This window comes from Propithecus coquereli, unplaced genomic scaffold, assembly GCF_000956105.1.
Source record: "Propithecus coquereli isolate 6110/MARCELLA unplaced genomic scaffold, Pcoq_1.0 Scaffold4, whole genome shotgun sequence".
NCBI lineage: Eukaryota > Metazoa > Chordata > Mammalia > Primates > Indriidae > Propithecus > Propithecus coquereli.
In genome coordinates, this window is record NW_012149729.1 from 932,586 (window position 1) to 954,622 (window position 22,037).

A 22,037-nucleotide genomic window follows, 5' to 3' on the forward strand; every position below is an offset into this window, starting at 1 on the left:
AATCCTAGAAACCACCATTAAATTTTTATTATAATTCAGAAGTAACAATTTAAATATAATCACTCTCTAATTAGTAATGCAAACATTTTCAGAATATAAATACTATAACTTTCTGTTAATTTTGAAATACAACTGTTTTTCTTGGATAAAGTCTAAAATTTTCTTTTTAGTATCTTGAGAGCACAATTTGCAACCTTTTAAGATCTGATAGTTTATTAAAGCACCTTGTATTTTAGTTGTGTCTTAACAATTATCATATTAAAATGCAGATAAAATAACTCAGTTTTCTAATATGACAGTCATGTCTTTGCCACCTTTTAATTTGGGATTCCTTTCTTTTCTTGTTCCTAGATTTTGCATACTCATAATACGAAGTGTGACAGAGTAAAACTTTCAGTTAAGGCATTCTTCTGAAGATTTTAACTGTCATTTTAAATTAGATATTTGGCTTACCTGTCTATTTCACTGCCAGTGTTCAGTCAGTCTTTGATTGATTGATTCATTCATTCATTCACTCATTCACATATTCAGTAAACATTATTATGCCAGCACCAGTCTCGGGATATTTAGATGCAAAGATAAGATTTCTGCCTTCAGAAATCTTATAGAATGGCATGGAAACAGATATGTAAGCAAGTATAAGGTCACAATTAATATTTTGGAAACATAGTTCTTTGGAAACTAGCATGATGCTAATTTATCTTACTTTGCAAAAAATTACATTTCCAAATTCTGTGGATTTTTTAAAAACCACCTTGGGCGCAGTACCGTTGTTTCTAAATGTTCCCAGTTGGTCACAGTTACTGTTATGATAGCAGGTCTTGAGAACTTTTCTGTGTTCCTTGACTTTCTTTTTCTCCACTGTTATACCCACCTACTCCTTACACTACCAGGTTTAAAGTGCTCAAGCTCTCAGCTCTCTGAATTTATAAGTTTATGAATTACTCTTGAACATTATTGGACCATCCATACTGCTGCCCTGTCACCTGAGTAAACTAAGAGTTGACCATATTAACTTGATTAGGTTTGGTTTTTAAACTTTATCATTACTGCTTTTTATTTTACCTGTTCTTAAAACATTAAATTAGGCAAGATCTTTCCTTAGTTGAATTACCTAAAATAAACCAAAAAAGACACAGGCATTAAAAAACATGCTTTGGGAACAAAGGATAAGGTCTGAAAAATTCTTACTGTATTCAAGAACCTAACTCTTAGTATTGAACCTTTTAGATGCCAAAGAATGATTTTTCTTAAAACAAATTTTTTTTAAAAAGGATTAGTAGAAAGGCAAATTAACAATTTGTTAAGGAAATGTTTTCTAGGCAGAGCACGTAATGTAAATTAATACTAAAAAGTATCAAAAAATAGAAAGGGAAAAGTTGATGAAGTTGTTTTAAAAATGGCTTTATAAAACCTACTGAATCAAATCTCTTGACACTTACTTTGTAAAATCATGTGATCAGGCTTATCTAAAGGTAATAGACTTGTGATTGTCAACATTTCTTTTTGTGTGTGTGCAATTGTTTGAAGTCCATTAACTCATAGTAATCTGTTCTGTAGGTCCACCACAGTGGAGTGGTATGTATGTGAGACATTATTTGACCCAGTACTCTAAATTGTGCATGCTGTGATATGTTGATTTTCAAAGCAACTAAAGCTCATATATCCTACCTCTAAATCTAACTGCCCGTGAGGTTTTGTACCCTGTGCTTAAACTAATGTTTCGGGCATATAGATGCTAAGATAAAACTAATTTTTATATGAGCCAGAGCTTATACTTTGTAATTTAGATAATTTCATTGAAATTTTGTGGATTCAAAAAAAAAAAAAACACTTTTTGCCCACAGCACCCAGTTGTTTTTAATATTACTAATTATATTTATTATTTTTAGTGATTGCTTTTCACACTTGACATTTTTTCAGTAACTTGTATAAAATAAATTTATATTTATACATTAACTTGGTTTGGGGGGGGAACTAAATATAAATAAATACACAGTTCTACACATGCCTATTCAGGGAGTTGCCAGTATTTTCATAAATTTTAATTTGTGTTAAGTAAAATTTTTCTGTTTTATCTTGATGAGAGTACATGAGAGTAGTTCTTTAATGGTTCTTGAATTCTGTAATGCTGCATTTTTAAAAGTATAAGTTAATGTTATTTTATAATTTCTTCTTGTAATTCCTGTAAATATCTAGAGTTATTTCATATATACCAGTACTCTTAATATTGATCTGAATTAGTACTTATTTTTAAGTATATCAACGTTTTTTAATAGTATGCCATCAAGAACGGCTTTTTTCTGTAAGCTCCTTTCTTTCTTCCTTTTAACTAAAGTTTGATAATAGCAGTTTTTATTGTAACTTTTGTTTCATGCTTTTTACTTTGTTTTTTAAAAATCTAAAAAATACTATTGTAATTCTGATTCTGGTGTTTGTGGTGACTTAAGAGTTTTGAAAATCTGTAGACTATAGACTTTCTCATGGTAGTGTGTGGTGTCTGCTTAGCAGACGTTTTTGTGAGTGTAAACCTAATTAACATCACTCCATCTGTCCTTTCCTCTCCTGTTTTAATTCATTCACATTTTTACCTTGGGATATAGCATGTCTTTTTCATACTTTCCTTTGAATGTAGATATAATATAGACTGTAAAAATCGAAAGTTGGTAATAGATGTTTTCTTCAAGAAAACACAAAGAAGTTTGCTTGTCACTTTTCAAGATAATAGAAACCCTGAACTTGTGTTACACTCAAACTGGATGCAGCTGATAATTTATTCACTATAAATTAAGACTCTTCCTTTTCTTGAGCAAAGATTTAGTGTTATTTGAATGTCGTTAGTGGAACCACAAATCATTCCAATAAATTTAGTTACTTGCAAGCTCAAGAGAACATTAGTTTTTTGTATGTAAAATTCATACAAAAAATGATGACTCTAAAGTTCTTAGTGGAACCACAAGAAATGATTGTCTAAATACCATATGGAATAGGATAGGCTGACTCCTTTTCCTCTTGAATAACATGATCAAACCGTAAAATGTCAGTCTAGACAACAGATATTGATATTTGAAATATAAAACTAAAACTTATTAAAATGAAATTTTGTATATGGTTTTGAAGGGTTTGATATACTATATTTAGGGAGTATACATAATACATATATGCCATATCATCCGTTTTTTTCCTCTTTGATTGCAAAATATGTTAGAAAAGGACTTTGTTTTTAGCTAGTTTTAAGTCTCCTTTTCAGTCCATTTATAAAATTGGGTGAATTTCAGTTGCAACACCCAGACTTGCACTGTACCTTGAGAGTATGTCATAGGAGCATGCCACTGCAATAGCCTACATCTTAGTGGGATAACTCTCCTGCTTTCAGCTTTATATGATTTCCAGTTTGAAAAATTTATGTACCAGGATACAATAGCTATGTGAGTATTAGCCTTTCTGCATGTTTCATCCAATGTTTATAATTACATTTGATAAATTTTTCTAGCATGATTCCCATGATTGTCACAGATGAAATCATATAAAACACTGTTTTATCCCCTTTGAAGTGAGGGTTTTTTCCCTTTCTGGTGTTATTGCATTATTGAGCATCTAATTTGTTCTTTGTAATTAAGATAGATATTTATAGTTGAATAGGTTGGGTAGGGATATCCGTAGATACCATATTATACTTTGTATCAGTAAATACAAATAGCTGTTGTGGATTCTAGGATTTCTCTACTCCTAAAAATATTAATTTTTCTATTTTTCAATGAATGGAGAAATAATGAAGTATATTATTATGTGTTTGTATATACTGTTGGTAAAACCATGAAATAAAATAAATTTTAGTACTTTAAGGTTTTAGTCATATTGCCCAGTATAGTTTAATGTTGCTCTACTTTGAGTTTGATTTACTATTATATCTTACATTTTCACTTAAGTTGAATAAGAATACAGATATCATTACTACCAGAATAATGGTAATTTTTGTTAATAACTTGAATTTTGCACTTTATAGAAATTCTTGATTCATATCTCCTGAATAAGTGATTGAACATTTCAACTGAGCAAGCAGCCTCTCATAATGCCATAACTAGAATTTAGGCTATCTTTTAGAAATATATGATGTTATACTTTAAAATAAAAGTACAAATATAAATTAGATGACAAAGGCTTACATTTTAAAAGAAAAGCATTATATTTGGGTTTTAGCTCAAATTAATGTTAATAAATTCTAATATGTTATGCCACACTATATAGTTCTGAATGTGAATTAATTTTGTTAAAAAAACTAAATATACTTGATTCTTTAAAGAGGGAAGGTATTCATTAATTATTATTAAAATGTAAAATAATGCTTATTAACCAAAATGTTTAATTTCATTGATATGATTTTGTTATTATTATATGAAGTAGAAAAGGGTTTATTCTCTCCTCAGAACTGGTCCTGATTCCTAAAAACTAAATTCTTCTGTTTTAGCCAATATTTTTCAAGAAACAAAAGGAAGGTGATCTTTAAGCTGAGAATTCCCAAATAAAATTGAAAAGTAAATGCAAAGATGAGGCCCTTTTTTCTTGGTATTATTTTGTTTTCATACTTGTTAAAGTGAGTTGCTTTTTAATATGATGATTGTGGGGGGAAAAAGCATGCTTTCTTTTTTTCTGTTTTCATTTCAGCACCACCACCTCCACCACCATCAAGGGGAGGGCCGCCTCCTCCTCCTCCCCCTCCACATAGCTCGGGCCCTCCTCCTCCTCCTGCCAGAGGAAGAGGTGCTCCTCCCCCACCACCTTCAAGAGCTCCCACAGCTGCACCTCCACCACCACCTCCTTCCAGGCCTGGTGTAGGAGTCCCTCCACCGCCGCCAAATAGGATGTACCCTCCTCCACCTCCAGCTCTTCCCTCCTCAGCACCTTCAGGGCCTCCACCACCACCTCCACCTCTGTCAGTGGCAGGGTCAGTGGCACCACCCCCACCGCCTCCACCTCCTCCTCCACCTGGGCCTCCTCCTCCTCCTGGCCTCCCTTCTGATGGGGACCAACAAGTTCCAACTCCTGCAGGAAGCAAAGCAGCTCTTTTAGATCAAATTAGAGAGGGTGCTCAACTAAAAAAAGTGGAACAGAACAGTCGACCAGTGTCCTGCTCTGGACGGGATGCGCTTTTAGACCAGATACGACAGGGTATTCAACTAAAATCTGTAAGTAATCTGTTCTTTTCATTTTAGATCATCTATCATAATGGTATTTTAAAGTAATTTATAAGACATTTTTGAAAGGTTTATTCTTTTGTTTTTTTTCTCTTGCTATTTAGCTTTTTAACCCTATGGATATATTAATATTTTTATGTACAGTGAAATGCACAAACTTTTAATTCAGTTTTGATAATTATCTGTAGCTGTGTAAGCCATCCTTAAAATGTAGATCATTTCTGTCACCTCAGAATGTTCCCTCAGTCCTTTTCCCAGTTAGTTCTTCCAAAAACAATCACTGATATAATTGCCATAGATTAGTTTTTACCTATTCTAGAATTTCATATAATTTTATAGTTTGCAATTCATTGTTCTAGACTTTACTTTTAAATAAAAGGTACTTTAATTTAAAGAACAATTCTTATTAAACTATGAGAAATTAAAAATAGCCCTACTTGAAACCAACTGCAATCACTTTGGTAAATCCAAACTAGTAACTTTATGAAAATTAAATCATATTCTAAAGTCTCCATGGTCTGAAATTTGGATTAGTAGAGAATCAGACTCAGAAAATTGAAAGAGTTCTAATAGAATTTCTGACAATAATGGCAGATAATTTAGGATTATCTGAATTAGGTGAGATGATCATTTAATCTTCCAGAGGTTAGAAAACTTTTTTCTATAAAGGATCAGGTAGTAAATATTTTAGGCTTATGGGCCATATAGTCTCTTGTCATAACTGCTCAACTCTGCTGTTGTGCCACAGAAATAGCCACAGACAATACCTAAATGAATGGGCATGATTGTGTTCTATAAAACTTATTTTTGCACACTGAAATTGAATTTCATATAATTTCACATCACAAATATTCTTCTTTTGGTTTTTTGTTTTAACCATTTAAAAATGTAAAAACCATCCTTGGCTTTTAAATTGTAAACAAACAAACCAGGGGGAAAAACCAAAAATGCACAGGACAGGCTAGATTTGGCCCATGGGCTCTAGTTTGCTGACTCCTATCCTAGAGCCTAACCTGTCTACGTTTACATACTTTCTTCTGAGGCTTTATATGTAATGTGTTCTACAGGACTTAAGGTAGGTAATGGATGGTAGATTTTTCTATGAGGAAAATGAAGATAACAGAAGGATATTTTAACTGAAAATTATTTTGCAGTGTAAGGAATTAAAGTAACTTTATAGATCTCAGAAGCTTTGGCTAGGAGGAGAGTAATGGATAGTAAACAATTAATAGAATGAAAACATTTAAACTTAGCATAGCATAGATTTAAGAAGCGTTTGAACTTTAAAGTACATCTAGATCTTTTCTTTACATGTATTCAGAATGGCAATCATTTTTGCTCCCTTTCAGCATTTAGTTCAGACTGAAGATTTCCCAGGAGCAGTTGAAGAACTTTAAAGAGTGGTTAGTGGGGAGAATTAATGTCAAAGTGACCACTGCTTAGGTGAATAGCAGGTTTTAATAAGGTCATTTACTTTCAGCTTTTGCCTTAGAATTATTGCTAGCTCCTGTGTCATTCTCATTCCCATATCTCCCACTCCTAGCCTACCTTTTTGTTTTTTCTTTTCTATTTCCTTTTCACAAGCTTTCATTTTTTTCTCTCATTTAGCTATAATAAGGTGATGTTTTATTTTTAATGAATAAAGTTGAATCCTCTTTTCTCAATTTAAAAAGTTGATGAGTTAAATTTTCTATTTACTCTCGCCATCTCTTACTTCTTCCCATCCCAACCCACCCTTCCTACTTCCCACCCAAAAAAACGCTATCAGTTGATCTCTAAATTTCTTTTAGAGAGAAAAATATTTTCCATTCTAAGTGTGGGATAGTAGGCCATTTTTATCCTAGATAATCACTTTCGCAGCCAGGCATAGTGGCTCACACCTATAATCCCAATGCTTTGGGAGTCCAAGGTGGGAGGACTGCTTGAGGCCAGGAGTTCAAGACCAGCCTAGGCAATGTAGCAAGACTCTGTACCTACAAAAATAACAAAAATAACTGGGTGTGGTGTATTCCCCTGTACTTGGGAGGCTGAGAAGGGAGGATCACTTGAGTCCAGGAGTTTGAGATTACAGTGAGCTATGATTGTATCACTGCGCTCCAGCCTGGGCAACAGAGTGAGACACTGTCTCAAAATCATCATTGTCATCATCATCACTTTCCTTTTGATTGCATTCAGTGTATTACCATAGAGTACATAATCAGTACATTATTGGCATGTTACACATGTGATCTGAGTCCATAATTTTATGTTTCAAAAAAATAATCATTCTGTGGTTGAAATTTCTCTGGCTATATTTCTTTAAATTTTCTGTATAAATCATCCATTCTGTGATGAATATGATAAATATAAAACCACAGATTTACTTTAAAGAGCTAGCAGGAGGTATATAAGTACTCACCTATTTTGAATTTGAATAATTGAAGTACTCATAGTACTTCAAATAGCACCTTGTCCAAGTAAATACTTAAAAAAATGTGTTTGTTGACAGTGTGTGTTTTTACTTTGTATTCTCTCCTTTATATTATCAGATTGCTTAAAAGTAATCTAAATGTCCTGGTTGCTATTTTACTTCTTGGAGAGCCTCATATAGAAATATAAAGGTCTGAAACTATTTCTGTTATCTTTTTCATTTGCGGCACTTCTATACTGGTAACAGTTAATATACAGTCCCTGAAGCATAAATACTAGTGAATGAGTTTGTATTTTCTGGGGAGCTATTTTGAATTTTCTCAAAAAAGAAAAATAAAGGTCTTAAGTCCAGAAAGAACAAGTAGTATTAGGAGAAGAGTTGTAAAGACCAAAATGCAAAGTTTGTCTTAATAAAATAATTTTTTTGTAGGAAATGATTTAGAATTTCAAATAAATAAAAATATATATTTAAAAACTTAGGTAATTATTTGGTACAGCTATGCTATTTCATCTTTAATTATACCAATATTATACTTTTACATGGATAATAGAAGTCCACAGACAGAATTCACAACATGAATATGTAAAAACAACTGCTCATTCTGGTCAAAGTACACTTAGAGCAGTACTTTCTAAATTGTGTTTTTTTTCCTTGAACATCTATAGATTTCCTGTATTCTCTCTTTTTTAGTTTGAGTTTTGGAAGCAGAGATAATTTTGTATGGACTATCATCCTGAGAAATTAAATTTTAACGAGAGTCTTTGTTTTCTTAATGTGGTTTGGAGCAGATGGATGTACTTCAGTTAGGGATAGTTAGTTGCCTTGTGAGGCAAATACATTTTGAAAGCTTCTCAACTGATCTCAAAAGTTACACACTATGAGAAGGGAGGTTCGTTTTGAATTACAATATATACTTATTAGTTATAACTTTATATTATATGAGGTATAAATATAACAAATGTGTAGAGCTGAATTTTCTAGGAGAACATAAGTTTCTATAGTTGCTCTTAGAGATCTTAAATAGACATCCCACTTAACTCTAGGAATGTAAATATTACCCTAGGTTTATAAAATATGCACTTCGGTAATACTTTTAAAATTTATCATCTAGGGCTTTGTGTGCTGGAATAAACAGAAATAGCTGCCAGGGCAAGTATCATTCAGGAAAGGATTGAATTGTTAATCTAAATATAAACATTGATTTGGAAATGTATCAATGGCTTATACATTAAGAAGAAGAGGAAATATTTCTTGAGTAATTCTTTTAAGACAGCAGTTTATTTCTCCTTGATTTGTTTAATCCTGTCTTGGGCTTAATTCTTTTTAATTTTCTTTTAAGATAAGAAGTGATTCTAAGATAGTAAGACTTCCTTGAAAGATTCTTTACTAAGGATTTTTTATTGAGTTTTGCTAACTTTCTTTCCCAAGGTGTCTGATGGCCAAGAGTCTACACCACCGACACCTGCACCCACTTCAGGAATTGTGGGTGCATTAATGGAAGTGATGCAGAAAAGGAGCAAAGCCATTCATTCTTCAGGTATTTGTGTGTGTGTGTGTGTTTGTGTTATTTATTTGTTTAATAAATTTGTTTGATACTCCATTATTTTTGTTTTATGATTGTCACTAACTTTCTCTGTGGTAATTGAGCTTATGTTAGTTCCAGGGTGTATTTTAAAAAGTTGTTGCCTCTGTGACTAGTCTATCCGAAGCTTAATGGATGCCAGGACACCACAGCCGTAACTATAAATTGGAAGAACAGCTTCAGAAAAATGACAATTTTGTTTCCGATAGCAAGAAATACTTAATAGAATCCCTAGCAAACAACCTCTAAACAAGGCTTAAGATCTTTGCGTTTCATATCTCTATGACATTCTTAAGTCGTAACAAATTCAAGAGGTTTTCTTGATCTGTGAGGGTTAGGGCTAAGAATTTAGATAATTTCCACTGTTTCCAGAGTTTGCTAAAGAATACTAATTTTTTAAAACCTTTGTCATTTCCTAAAAGGTTTATTTAAATAAACCAGTGCTTATTCTGAGATTATTATTAAACATATACATACCACCATATAAATGAATATTGCTTTTAAAAAAGAACAAGCGTATGGATTTTGCTGACTGGAGTGGTGAAGGTTTACTAAAGAGTTTCTCCAACATGGTGTGCTAGAATCAGATCTTTGTTCTTATTAGATCTATTATTTAATCTCTTTGAAGCTCAATATTTTTATTTGTTATATGGAGAGAATTCACAAATCATGCGATCGATGTGAGAATTAAACAAAATAGTATGTAACTAACCAGCAGATTACCTAGCACACAGTAAGTGCTCAATAAATGTTACTCCTTTTCTTTGTTTCTCTGTAAGGATGTGGATAGCTAAGATCCTTGAGCAATATTTGTTATAGACATACTTGTTTGTATACTGCATTACAAAGATAGGGCAGGCTAATTGATTTCATAAATACTTATTGTGGAATAATAATAAAATTTTAACAGAACAGCAAAAATCCCTGCCTTCATGGAGAATGTATTCTAACAAGAGAAAGACAAACAATAAAATAAATTAGATAAAAATACATAGTGCTTTAAATGGTTACATGATGCTAAGGACAAAAATTTTTCAGCTGAAAAGTGAGATATGGGGTTACAGGATATGTATGGGAGGGAGGTTAGTTTTGAAATGGAATGATGAAGTCCAACTGAGGTGACATTTGAGAAAAGACCAGAAGTGCAGGGAGTGAACCATGTAGAAAATTGGGAAAAGTATGTCATATGGAATGAACAGTAAATGCAAAGTCTGTGAGGTTGAGAAACAATGAGGAGGTCAGTATGGCTGGAGCAAGGAGGGGAGGGAAAGAATAGTAAGGATTGAAGTATAAGAGGAAGTAGTGGGGCAGTAGTAAGGCTTTGAGAGCACTGAAACTATATTGGCTTTTATTCTGAATGTGATGGCAGGGCCTTTAGCAGAGGAATGGTAATGATCCAAGTAAGAGATGATGGAGGCTTGAACCAGGTTTATAGCATCAATGAGAAGTGGTTAAATATTAGTTACATTTTGAATGTGGACTGGATTTGCTGATATATTGGAAGTGAAGTTTGAAAGAAAGAGGGGTAAGGGATGACTCCAAGGTTTTTGACCTGAGCAACTGGAAGAGTGAAATTTTCTTAATAGAGAAGGGATAGATTAGGAGGAGAAAGTATGAGAAGAAAAATTAGGAATTTTATTTTGTACATATTACATTTGAGATACCTATTAAAAATTCAAATGTAGATGTTGAGGCATTTGGTTAGGAGTCCGGAATTCACAGGAAAGGTCTGAACTGTTAATATAAATTTGCATGTTGGTAAGATATACATAGATACATGGTATTTGAAGTTGTGGGAGTGGATGAGATCAAAGAAGTGGTTATAGATAGAAATGAGAAGGTCTGATAAGATCTGAGGGTTAGAGAGTGTGGTATCTAGAAGCCAGGTGAAGAAAATGTTTGAAGGAAAATAGGGTGATCATCAGAAGTTCAGATGCTTCTGATAAAGATGAGGACAGGGAATTGAGCTTTAATTAGAAGGGTAGAAAGAGAGACTGTGATTATTGGGACCACCTACTCTATTTCCTTTATGGCTTAGTATTGACAAGGTTCCTGCCCATCACTAGAATTGGTAGCTGAACAACATGCCAGTTGTATTTTTGACACCTTTTCTTTAGAAACAGTCATTAAAGGGGCCTTTGTTTTCCTAGGTTTGTTTTACTACTCTAAACATTTATCTGCTAGTTTATATTATTTTTATCAGCAGATGGCCAAATTTTCCTCTGAAAAACACGACCTTCTGACATGATTTATGCTAAAAAGTTAGCTAAACTTTAAAGACATCGCAATCGATACTGAAAATACTATAAAAATATGGTTACTTAAATTAAAAATTGTTTATAGGCCATTTTCTCACTCCACCTTTACCCCCAGGGTAGGTGTCAGATAACATGCAGCAATAATTTGACATCAGTACTAAGTCTCAGCTTATCCGTTTGTACATCTATCTCCCTACCACTCAAGACACTTGAAGGCAGGAAAAATAGGTCCTTCATCAATGTATCATTAAAAAATACAGCGACTGGCGCAGATGAGAACATTATTGAGTTCAGCCTTATGGCAAAAGTTTGAGATGGCAAGAATTAAGAATTCTTAGAATTCAGACCATTGAGAGTAAACTCAGGTGACTAGACACCATGAAGTTTAGGCTGAATAGGAAAAGAAAATTAAAAAGATAACTTCAGATATGGAAAATGCTCAAGAAGAATCTTGATAGCTGCTAATATCAGAGATAAAGAAAAGATCCTCATGCTGCCTAGAAAAGGGAAATATAAGGTTTCTGTGAAATATATGATCATGAGGAAGCATTTATTGTGTTCTGATGTCTGTTGGTTCTGCTGAATACTCCTACAGTGCATTTTTTTAAAAGATATAATTAATATTATATAATAGTCGTGATGACATAATGAATATATAGCATGCTTTTTACTTACTTCTGGTCCTATTTCTTTTAACTATTATTCCTATGGTAGTACCTGATGATGGAATTATTAGCTACTTCTCTTCACCATGGATGCTGATAAATTCCTGTCTTTTGTCACTCTGCAAATGGCAGCATAGTTGGGTATACTGGATGCTTTTCATCCAGGTAATTTTGTGAAGCATGTCTAGTAAAAACTTTGGGTTGGGTATTATTTCCCTTACTAGTAAAGTAAACACAAAAATTAACACAAAGTCAATCGAACTCCTTTCCAAATAAATTCTGTAACAATTTAGAGCTGACCACCAGATTTAAATAAATAAAAAATAACTATTATTATTGTAATAACTTAGTTCGGGGCCAGGGCAAGTTATCTTTATACCTGTCTGGCTTCTGTTAATTTCAAATTCTAATACTAGAGCTCAAGTACTTTATAAGTACTTTATAAAAACCTTCAAACAATCTATTTTATATGGGGAAATGAGCATCTAATCCACACATAAAGTCACATACTCAGATCTTGTGAGCTCTTTATTGTCAAGTGTGATTGCTTAGCTACTATCTCACTGTACACACTTGGCTTTTATGGATTTTATGAGGTATATATATTTAAGAGGCTGGTAATTATGGAAAGTTGATGTAATGTAGAAGTGTGCTCATAGAATTTGATGGCATCTGAATTTTTATTCATTCATTGAACAAGTATTTATTGAACAGCTTCAGTGCAGCACTGTTCTGGTGTTGAGAACATGATGATAAATGAGATAGGCAAAGTCCTTGCTGTCATGGAGCTTATATTCTCGTGTGAAGACTATCAATCCACAAGTTAAATAGAAGAATTTCAGGTAGTGGTGAGTGTTATGGGGAAAATAAAATGGAATAAACAGTTACTGATTGTGAGGAAGGGATATACTTTACATATAGGATGGTCAGGAAAGAGAGAAGGTATTTTTTGTGGCACCTAAATGATGAAAAGACTCAGCCAAAAAGAAGAAATTGCTACTGCTAAAGCTCTGAAGCAAGAGTAAGCTTGGTAAGTTTGAGGGACGAAAAAAAGGCCATCTTACTAGAAGTAGTAAATTGAAGGAGAGGGCATTATGAGAAAAGCTTGGGAGAGGAGGAGAGACAATAACTGGGCAAATCACATAGGGTATTGTAGAGTGAGGTTAACATCAGCTTTTATTCAAATAGCAGTGGTCAGCCACAGGAGAACTTAAGAAAGGTAGCAACATGATATTTTTAAATCTTAAAATTAATAATACCATCCCGTTTGCTGTGAGGTAAATGGACTATAGAGTTGCAATAATCCAAGCAGAGTATGATGGTGGTGTGAAGAATAGCAGTACAAGTGGTGAGAAGGAGCATACCTGATGACCGGATGGTGAAAAAAGAGGAAGCAGTTATAATTTCTAGGATTTTGACCTATCACCCGAGAGGATGCCATTTATTGAGATGGAGCAGACTAGGGTGGAGGGGGAGAAGAAGGTTGAGGATGGAGATAAAACTTCAGAAGTTTTGAGTTTCAGAATCCACATGAAGGATACAAGAAGGCAGTTGGATTCATGATAGGCAAGTCTGAAATTCAGAAAGGACAACCCAAATGTGATTAACACATTAACAAACATACAAGTTGAAATTTGCTTGGTAGATACTAAGGCACAAGGACCCAAATCTTTTGACTCCTATCTTAATCTTCACTTTACTTTTGAATGATCAAAGCACTCCCCAACTAAACCGCTTGTGATTTGTCAGTTATTCCATTACAGATACAGGCTATCTGGAGCAGTCTTTAAATTTGAGATTACATTGTTTAAAATATATATATTTTTATATCATCCATTACTCTTTAGCCAGATGAGAGAGTCAAGATCCCATGTATATATGTGGGTTGGAACATACTTCACATTAAGACTGATTTTAATTTAATTTCAGCACTTTCGTAGAATAGACTGTCCCAGATTTGTAACTGTTCAGTGTTGTATCCACTTCACAGTGTATCAGGCACTGGCATTGTTATGGATTGGTTTCAAATAACCCTTTGTATAGAATTTTATATACATATAGTTCTTTAGATGTATGTTATAAAATTTATTTTAAGCTATTTTAGTAATCAGAGTCCTCCAGGAATCAAACAGTTTGTCTTTCAGGAGTTAATAGGAGAACTCACCCAAGAATTATGTAATGTCATTTTATTTATGCATATATTTTAATTGTCTTGATAATTTTTTTCTAGATGAAGATGAAGATGAAGATGACGAAGAAGATTTTGAGGACGATGATGAATGGGAAGATTGATCTATATATTATATATATATATTTTTAAGGTGAAATACTAAACACTACTTTCTGTCTATGGGTTCTGTAAAATTATCATGTAAATGTTCTACCAATTTGCTGTATATTTTTGTTGCCTTTTTTGCTTTTTTTTATTAATCTGTGCAATACCTCATTTAATCTGTAAAGGTTTGTCATAATCCTCTACAAAGCTACTCCCTGTTATTGTGTGCAAGTTTACACCACAATGCTCACTTGACTTGTGAATATTTTCCATTCCATCAACAAGGGAGTTTAAATATTATATGTGAGACTGACAAAAACCTTAATGTAATTTAGTTATAATGCCAGAAGGAAAACACTATTTTCATACCCTACTTTTTCTGTACCTAAATTTTCTTATAAAAATCTAGTATAGCACTGCGTTCTTTTTTAAGTGATGCAAATCTTAGTTTCTTTAGCCCCTTCGTTTTGAGTACAATGCTACATATGAATGTTGAAGTTGATAGATTGCACAGTTCTTTAGACATCACTACACTGATGCAGTTTCTCAAATTTTAGCAATATGCTCTACATAAAATCACTACAGAGATACTAGTGGGGAAAATCAGTAACACACCTCTTAGAACAATACTGCCTGTTATTGGTACAGCAGTGGTATTTGCAGGCTGGATTCATAAGGAACCCTATATGCCTGTTCTTGACTGAGGTTATTTTTATGCTATAGCAAATGTGGTAGGCTCTTTTTGACAAAAATTCTAAAAATATTTTTGGTATTATTCTGAAACAGAAAAGTTAATATTAAGTTGGAGTTTAGGGCGCTTAGGGAATAGTTCTACATGAACTGAAAATGGTATGCATTATGGTTATACCAATGTTTGGTTAAAAATGCTGTACAAATCAGAACGTTATTAAGATCATGTGGAATTTAAGTATTTTTATTTTGCAGTTTGTATGGATTGAGGTTAATCTAATTGGCAAAGAAATGCACTGTAATGCTGAACCTACCATGCCATAATTTTTATTTTGATAATTTCTCAAGGTTTTCATCAAGTATCATGTGAAGGGTTACATTTTTCTCAAAAGATTGGTGGTCCCAATGTCAAATTTTCTTGGAACACATAACTGAGTGATAGATTTTTTAAAATAAAACTTTACAACCTGCACATTTGTTATGCATACTAAACGGAGTGTTAAAATTAGGGTTTCCTTGCCTCTCTACAATACACTAATCTGCCTACAGGTGGTTGTTTCATATTTATAGTGCTAATTATCACACCTACCTACTTTAAATTTTAGGTAGAAAATTATCTGATTTAAATACAGACATATTTTTCTCACATTGAGTCATATGCAGAATGTAGTTCCAGATGTATTTCATTACTATAGTCACAATATCCAACTAAAAATTATGCTATCTAGAATTGTACCGACCAAAATCTAGTATTGGCATGATCTTGACAGGCTGGACCTGCAAGATGTGGCTTCAGTTTTAACCAGTTATCACATAATCTCTAGTGATCATGCATCTAGTTATCATAAGAAATAATTTAAAAGGTTTTGTTGCTGAAAGCAGTAAGTGGTGCAGTAAAATAGTTAAGTTATTCAAAGAATGTTACCTTCCTTGCAAGAGTAATTTAAGCACATGGGAAAGATTCTAGACTTTCTGTTTCTTGCAAAAACAGTGCCCTCTGCTGCTAGAAACCTTTTTCTGCTTACTATCATTTTTATTGTGGCTTGAGCTCAGTGAGTCTGGTGTGGATGAGGCTGAACAACTACTAACCAATGAAATTAGGAATTTGTGCAAATGATAAATGGAGCATTATAATTATTTTAAATAATATTAAACGTTTTTATTTTCTTTTTGACATAAATTTTAAATTTTCTAGAAATGTCTTTAAGGTAATGCCAATTTAAGATCTCTTTTAACTTTTGGCCAAGGAATTCAGGATTTTCCAGCTAAATATGGTATATAAATATTTATCAGAAACTCCCTGAGAAGAGAATATCAATTCTTTGAGCTGGAAACACAATTTTAAACAAGTGAGATGAGTATGTAATTTGCCAAAGGTAATTATGTTTATTCTTTTTTCTTAAAAAAAAAAAAAAAAGACTTTTTGTTGTTGTTAAGCAAAGCCTAAATTACTATTGGTTGAAACACAGCAGCTGTGGAATTCAGTCCAGGCAGGAAGACTGAGTCCACTTTACCAAGTAAGATAAAAGGTTGCATGTTTCAGTCCTCCACCATCTTGCACTGTGGGCCGCACTATACCTGTGCATTGTCTGGAAGCCTCCCGCATATATTCCAGCTAAATGATTGTCTGGTAGCCTTCGTATTTAACAAACTAGCATGAGGCTTTTTATATCTAAATGCTACGTGAGAGACAATTTCGGCTAGCCACATATTGTATGTATGAGATTCATAAAGACTTTCAATCATTTCATTTTCAAACAACTGAAATTTTGTTTAGTATGTGAATTTTTTTTGAAATGTATAGTGAATAGGATGTTGCACTGGTGGCAATTCATCATGGAGCATAATAAAATTAATTTGACCCAAATAGCATAAAATAGTGTGTTTTTATTTGTTTATTGTTAAGAGATTAAAGTGTGTAAAAAAAATTTAAGCTGTATAGCAAAGGGTGCACAGCAGGGAATGATAATAGTTGAAGTTTTCAGCAGACTGCATGCCCTGAGAGTTAGAGTGTGCCATTAAATAAACATGGTGAGCAAAAGAATGTTACACCCTGTTCTGTTGGGAAACATGACAGCTGTTCAGTGGCTCCCCTGGAAGCCACTGCTGTGGCATACGGAGCATTCGCATCGCAAGGTCAAACTGTTTGGAATTCTTTCATGTACCAAAAATATTGAAGTTTTTAAATCAGAATGATATTGGAGTTTACTGGTAGTTTCAATAAATGCCTAATATATAGCAGTTTGTGTGGGACATAGATCCTTTTAATAAACAGTATCAAAGAAGGTGTTCATTTTAAACAGGAAACTCTATTTTTGATAAATAGAATTTTCTGTTTCACTGCCCTGGCACAAGTGGGTGTCTGAAGATTAAACTGAGTTATGGAATCCAGTGTGTAGGATGCTACAAAATGCCTTTTAAGAGTTTTAGCCAAGTTTAACAGCCATTTCAAGAACAATTTTTTCTATTAAAAAGTTGTTTCTGTTGTACAAACACAAACACTTAAGAATGTATTAAACTCTTAGAAATTTTTTTTAAAGAGAAATGTGCCTCAGAATTATTCCTGCCATATATTTTTCTAATCAACAGAGATTCCTGAAATAACTCTGTCTTAGCAATGGAGTTCCTAAAGGAGAAGCATAGAGATAAGACCTATTTATAGTACAGTAGAAAATCCTTTATGGAAAAGTTGGGAAATTTTACCTCACCATGTTTATTTTATTGACATTGTCACATCCCACCTCCAAAACAGCATTCTTTTATAATCTCTTGGTCATTTATTCATGGATTTTTTTTAACTTTTTAGGGAGCCACTGGGAAAAGGTGTAATATTAATAAATGGACTGTTATAAATGTGCTGGAAATATACTTCGTAGCTAATGCTAAGACTGCCTTTACTTCTTCTGTATGTGATAGATGGTAGGCAGCCCTCCATTGCTGTGAGGAGCCTGTTGAAAAATTTGTCTTTATAATAAAATGTGTCCAGATTCATCTACCATAGCTTTAAAAAAAATATGTATCAATGATTATACTAACTATTGATACTGTATTCACTTTTACACAAGTCCAGTGAAAATCGAAACTAGTCACTGCGTCACCATCAAGGCTGATAAATTAGGGTATGAATAGCAATTATTTTGAGTAAAATATAAGATAGTAGTTTATAGGTGGTTTTCAGTTTAGGTCAGATATTTGTGTATTGGAGAATTTTAGTAAATTTGAAGTGGCCCCTGAATTCTTTAACAATCACCAAAATTTCCTACCTTAGGAAGGGTTTTTTCTTTTTTTTAATTTTTTATAGAAGAGAAAGTTCAGTTTTAACAGTATCAAATTACATTATGGAACTTGAACAAAACACATTATTTTCTGTCTTGAATTGGTTGGCATATCATGACCTAAATTTAGTTTTATCTTAGTTATTGCTATGTTTGAGGCTTTTCATCCAAACCTAATTCTAAGGATTTTTTAAAGCATCATATCACCATATTTAAACAGCTATTTATTAAGAACTAAATATGTGGTTTACATTAAGATACAACAATGGAGTAGGATAGGTCCCTACCTGCTAACATCCTTTAAATCTAAAATACCTATTTCACAACTGAAAGACATTTGGAGACCATTGAGTTATATCAGAACAAGCAGGCATGTGGATACCACCAAGCCCATGCTCTGATTTCACAGGTGAGAGTACCGTCCCATAGAGTGGTTGGGCTTGCCCAAGGTCACCTAGAGGTATCTGAGACTAGTTCATTTGCTCTTCTTCATGCACCATAATGTTGTATCCTTTTCTCTATTTTTCTTAAATTTAAGGATAAATCGCAGATTTAATTTGTGTCTAAAAGATTTATGGCTATGTCACCCTTTCTTTCTCTCATAACATCTGGGTATTGATGGAAGCCACCAGCATCCTGTGCCCATCTCTGCCCAGAAAAGCTGGCTTGCTTTGAGGAACCAGTCTCTGACTTGGAAGCATGTGATTGTGTTTTGGCTCAATGATGGCGGTCACTCTACATTGCCCAAGTATTTGGTCACCACAGGGCACTCCTGTCATTTATCACTGAGTTGAAATGAGGTCGAGCTTTTCATTGTATATCAAAATTATTTTTGTTTTTTATGGGTGTAAATAGAAATTGTCTTTGCTTAAACATAATTTTGTAAACCTTTATGATCAAGTTTTCTGACAGAAAATTAGTTTGAAAACATAATAATCTTTCTGAATAGTTTTCAGTCAGCAGCTGCACTGTCAATTTAAAGACCGGGAGTTCTTCCAAGGAACACAAGGACAAACTGAACACTTTAAATGCAATTTCCTGGCTTTATTATGAGAGAGGGGAGATTCTAATTAGGTTCCACGTACTTCAGCCTTTATTAGAAAAGAGGCAGGAAACGAAAGCATGGATCCGGTATTCATGGTGTTAGAAGAAACAAATGAAAGTAAAAGGTATTATGTCCAGTTCACTATAGGGAAACAAAGCTGTTCATGTCTCAATTCTATAGTTGTCTGTAAAGCAAGTATAATTTAGCCCATTAAATCAGCTTCTGACGTAAAAAGAAACAACCTTTTTTTTTTTAGCTAGGATGGCAGTCTAAGAAGGCATAGAATAGAAAGAATTTGTGTTTGTAAGCTTTTTTTTTTTTTTAAAGATCGATGATTGAGAGAATGCTCAGCAAGTAGAATTATTAATAAGAATGGTGTTTGAATCTCCATTTCAAAGGATGAAAACTTTTAATAGGAAAAAGCCGATAAAATTATTTTTTGTTTATTCAACAAGGATGTGAATGTATAAGGGCCAAATTTTACTCAGATTATCAGCTAAATCTCAATGTACCCCAGACCAGCCGTCCCCAACCTTTTTGGTACCAGGGACTGGTTTCATGGAAGACAGTTTTTTCACAGATGAGGGTGGGTGGTGGGGGGGTTGGTTTGGGGATGATTCAAGTGTGTTACGTTAATTGTGCAGTCAAACCTCCCTGCTAATGATAATCTGTATTTGCAGCTGCTCCCCAGTGCTAGCATCACCGCCTCAGCTCCACCTCAGATCATCAGGCATTAGATTCTCATAAGGACCGTGCAACATAGATCTCTCCCATGCACAGTTTACAGTAGGGTTCACGCTCCTATGAGAATCTAATGCTGCTGATCTGATAGGAGGCAGAGCTTATGCTGTGATGTGAGCGAATAGGAGTGGCTGTAAATACAGACGAAGCTTTGCTTACTTGCCCACTGCTCACATCCTGCTGTGTGGTCCAGCTAATCTTTCTATTTATTGTAGAAATAGAGTCTCGCTCTTGCTCAGGCTGGTCTGGAACTCCAGAGCTCAAGTAATTCTCCCGCCTCAGCCTCCCAGGGTGCTAGGATTACAGGCGTGAGCCACTGCACCCGGCCGTTTGTGTGTATTGATATGTATAAAATGTAGTTTTATAGAATCACCCTGACCTTTGGAAATTAAGAATTTGCTAGGTACAAGGAGAAGAAATTAGTGCACAAATTCTTCTCTGGCTGACTCCATTTGTTTTCAGAAATCTCTTTTTAGCCATAAGTTATGATTCTTAAGAAGTTTACATGACTGCACTGAGCATCTAATCTAATTAGAAAATTTTGGTAAGACACAAAAGGGTAAGGAAGAGATTCGTATTTGTAATCATTACCTACAAGACTGGCAATGGGTTCCGTGTTGAAAACAGGCTGTTTTATGCTGGGTTGTTCATATCAAATTTCTGTATAATTTACCTCTAAATATTGGGGAGAGTTTAAATCACTGATGTAATATAGGAAATGTATGCATGTCCTTTAATCGTTTTGTCAAAGCTAAATAGCATTTCTCAATGGCTGTTTGTTCTCTTATAATTTGGAAAAAGCACTGTTAGACATGGAATTTTGGACATGCACAAATCTCAATGTTCAACATGCTATTCAGAGAAATGTAGGTGCAGGTGGCATTTTAGACTAATCTATTTCTTCTGAAACAACTGGCTTGAATAAATAGGTACCTTGACAATGGTATTAATTGACTTACTAGAACCGTTTTGGCCGAGTCTTCTGGAGGAGCAGAAATCATACTATGTAGAGTTTAAAATGTGCAAAACTATCTTTCCCAAGTGTTTAGGTTTCAAGACCTAAATTTCCAATGGCATTTTTTTCCACAGCATCTTCTCAAAAGATAGAAACTACTGTACAATGTTGAGCAGAAAACCAGAAGAAATGACAGACTTCTGAGGCTTAAGGGGCTTGATTCTCAGTCTTCATTTACTGCTTCTCTTGAAAGCACTGCCCCCTTAAATCACTCTCCAGCTTTGCCTTTTCGCTGATTTATGGCAATCACCTCCATTCTGCTTACTACTTATAGAAATTATCCAATACAATTTTGTTTTATAGTTCCTACCATTCCCTCTTACTTCCCTCCCCTATTACAGCAATTAATGGTAACTGGCAGGTATTAAAAGGGTAGGAGGCATATGAAATGCACGGGGGAGGATTTGGTTTTGCATGTGTGGGTTCTGTAACTTAAAAGTGAATTGATATTGGAGGATGGGGAGCCCAGTGAAAACTTCACAGACTTGTTGTTATAGCAAGAACACCTTCAAATATTGGTCCTGCTTTGTGGTGGCAATACTTTTACCAGTCCATAGAAGTGTTTTTCTAATAAACACTTTCCAAAAGGCACAGTCGACACCTGCCCACTGAGTTCACATTTCCCCAGTGTAGAGTGCTCTCTGACTTCCTCAGGGGGACATCTTCTGACCCTGTTTCCTTTCTAGAGGGGGCGTTATATGGGCCCTCACCTAGTTTCAGACTGGACTACTTTTGATGACAATGATGAAGCCATTTAAAGGGACCTCCGAAAGTCTAATGGCTGTGCTCACCCCATCCCCAGGCTTATCATCACTGAGATGTTTTTCCTTTGAGGAAAATCATGTTGAAAGCATTCATTATAATACTAACCAGTACTTATTAAGTG

The 22,037-nt window shown here is 34.0% G+C and overlaps 1 protein-coding gene across 1 annotated transcript in view; it reads left to right on the plus strand.

Moving 5' to 3' along the window:
* WASL (Wiskott-Aldrich syndrome-like) overlaps nt 1-16,945 on the plus strand; it is a 70,698-nt gene extending 53,753 nt beyond the window's left edge. The window contains exons 9-11 of the mRNA XM_012652789.1: nt 4,666-5,186; nt 9,034-9,142; nt 14,341-16,945. Of these exons, the coding sequence (XP_012508243.1) occupies nt 4,666-5,186; nt 9,034-9,142; nt 14,341-14,402 (692 nt within the window). The 3' untranslated portion in view covers nt 14,403-16,945. The remainder of the gene's footprint in view (nt 1-4,665; nt 5,187-9,033; nt 9,143-14,340) is intronic.
* Nucleotides 16,946-22,037: the final 5,092 nt, after the last annotated feature.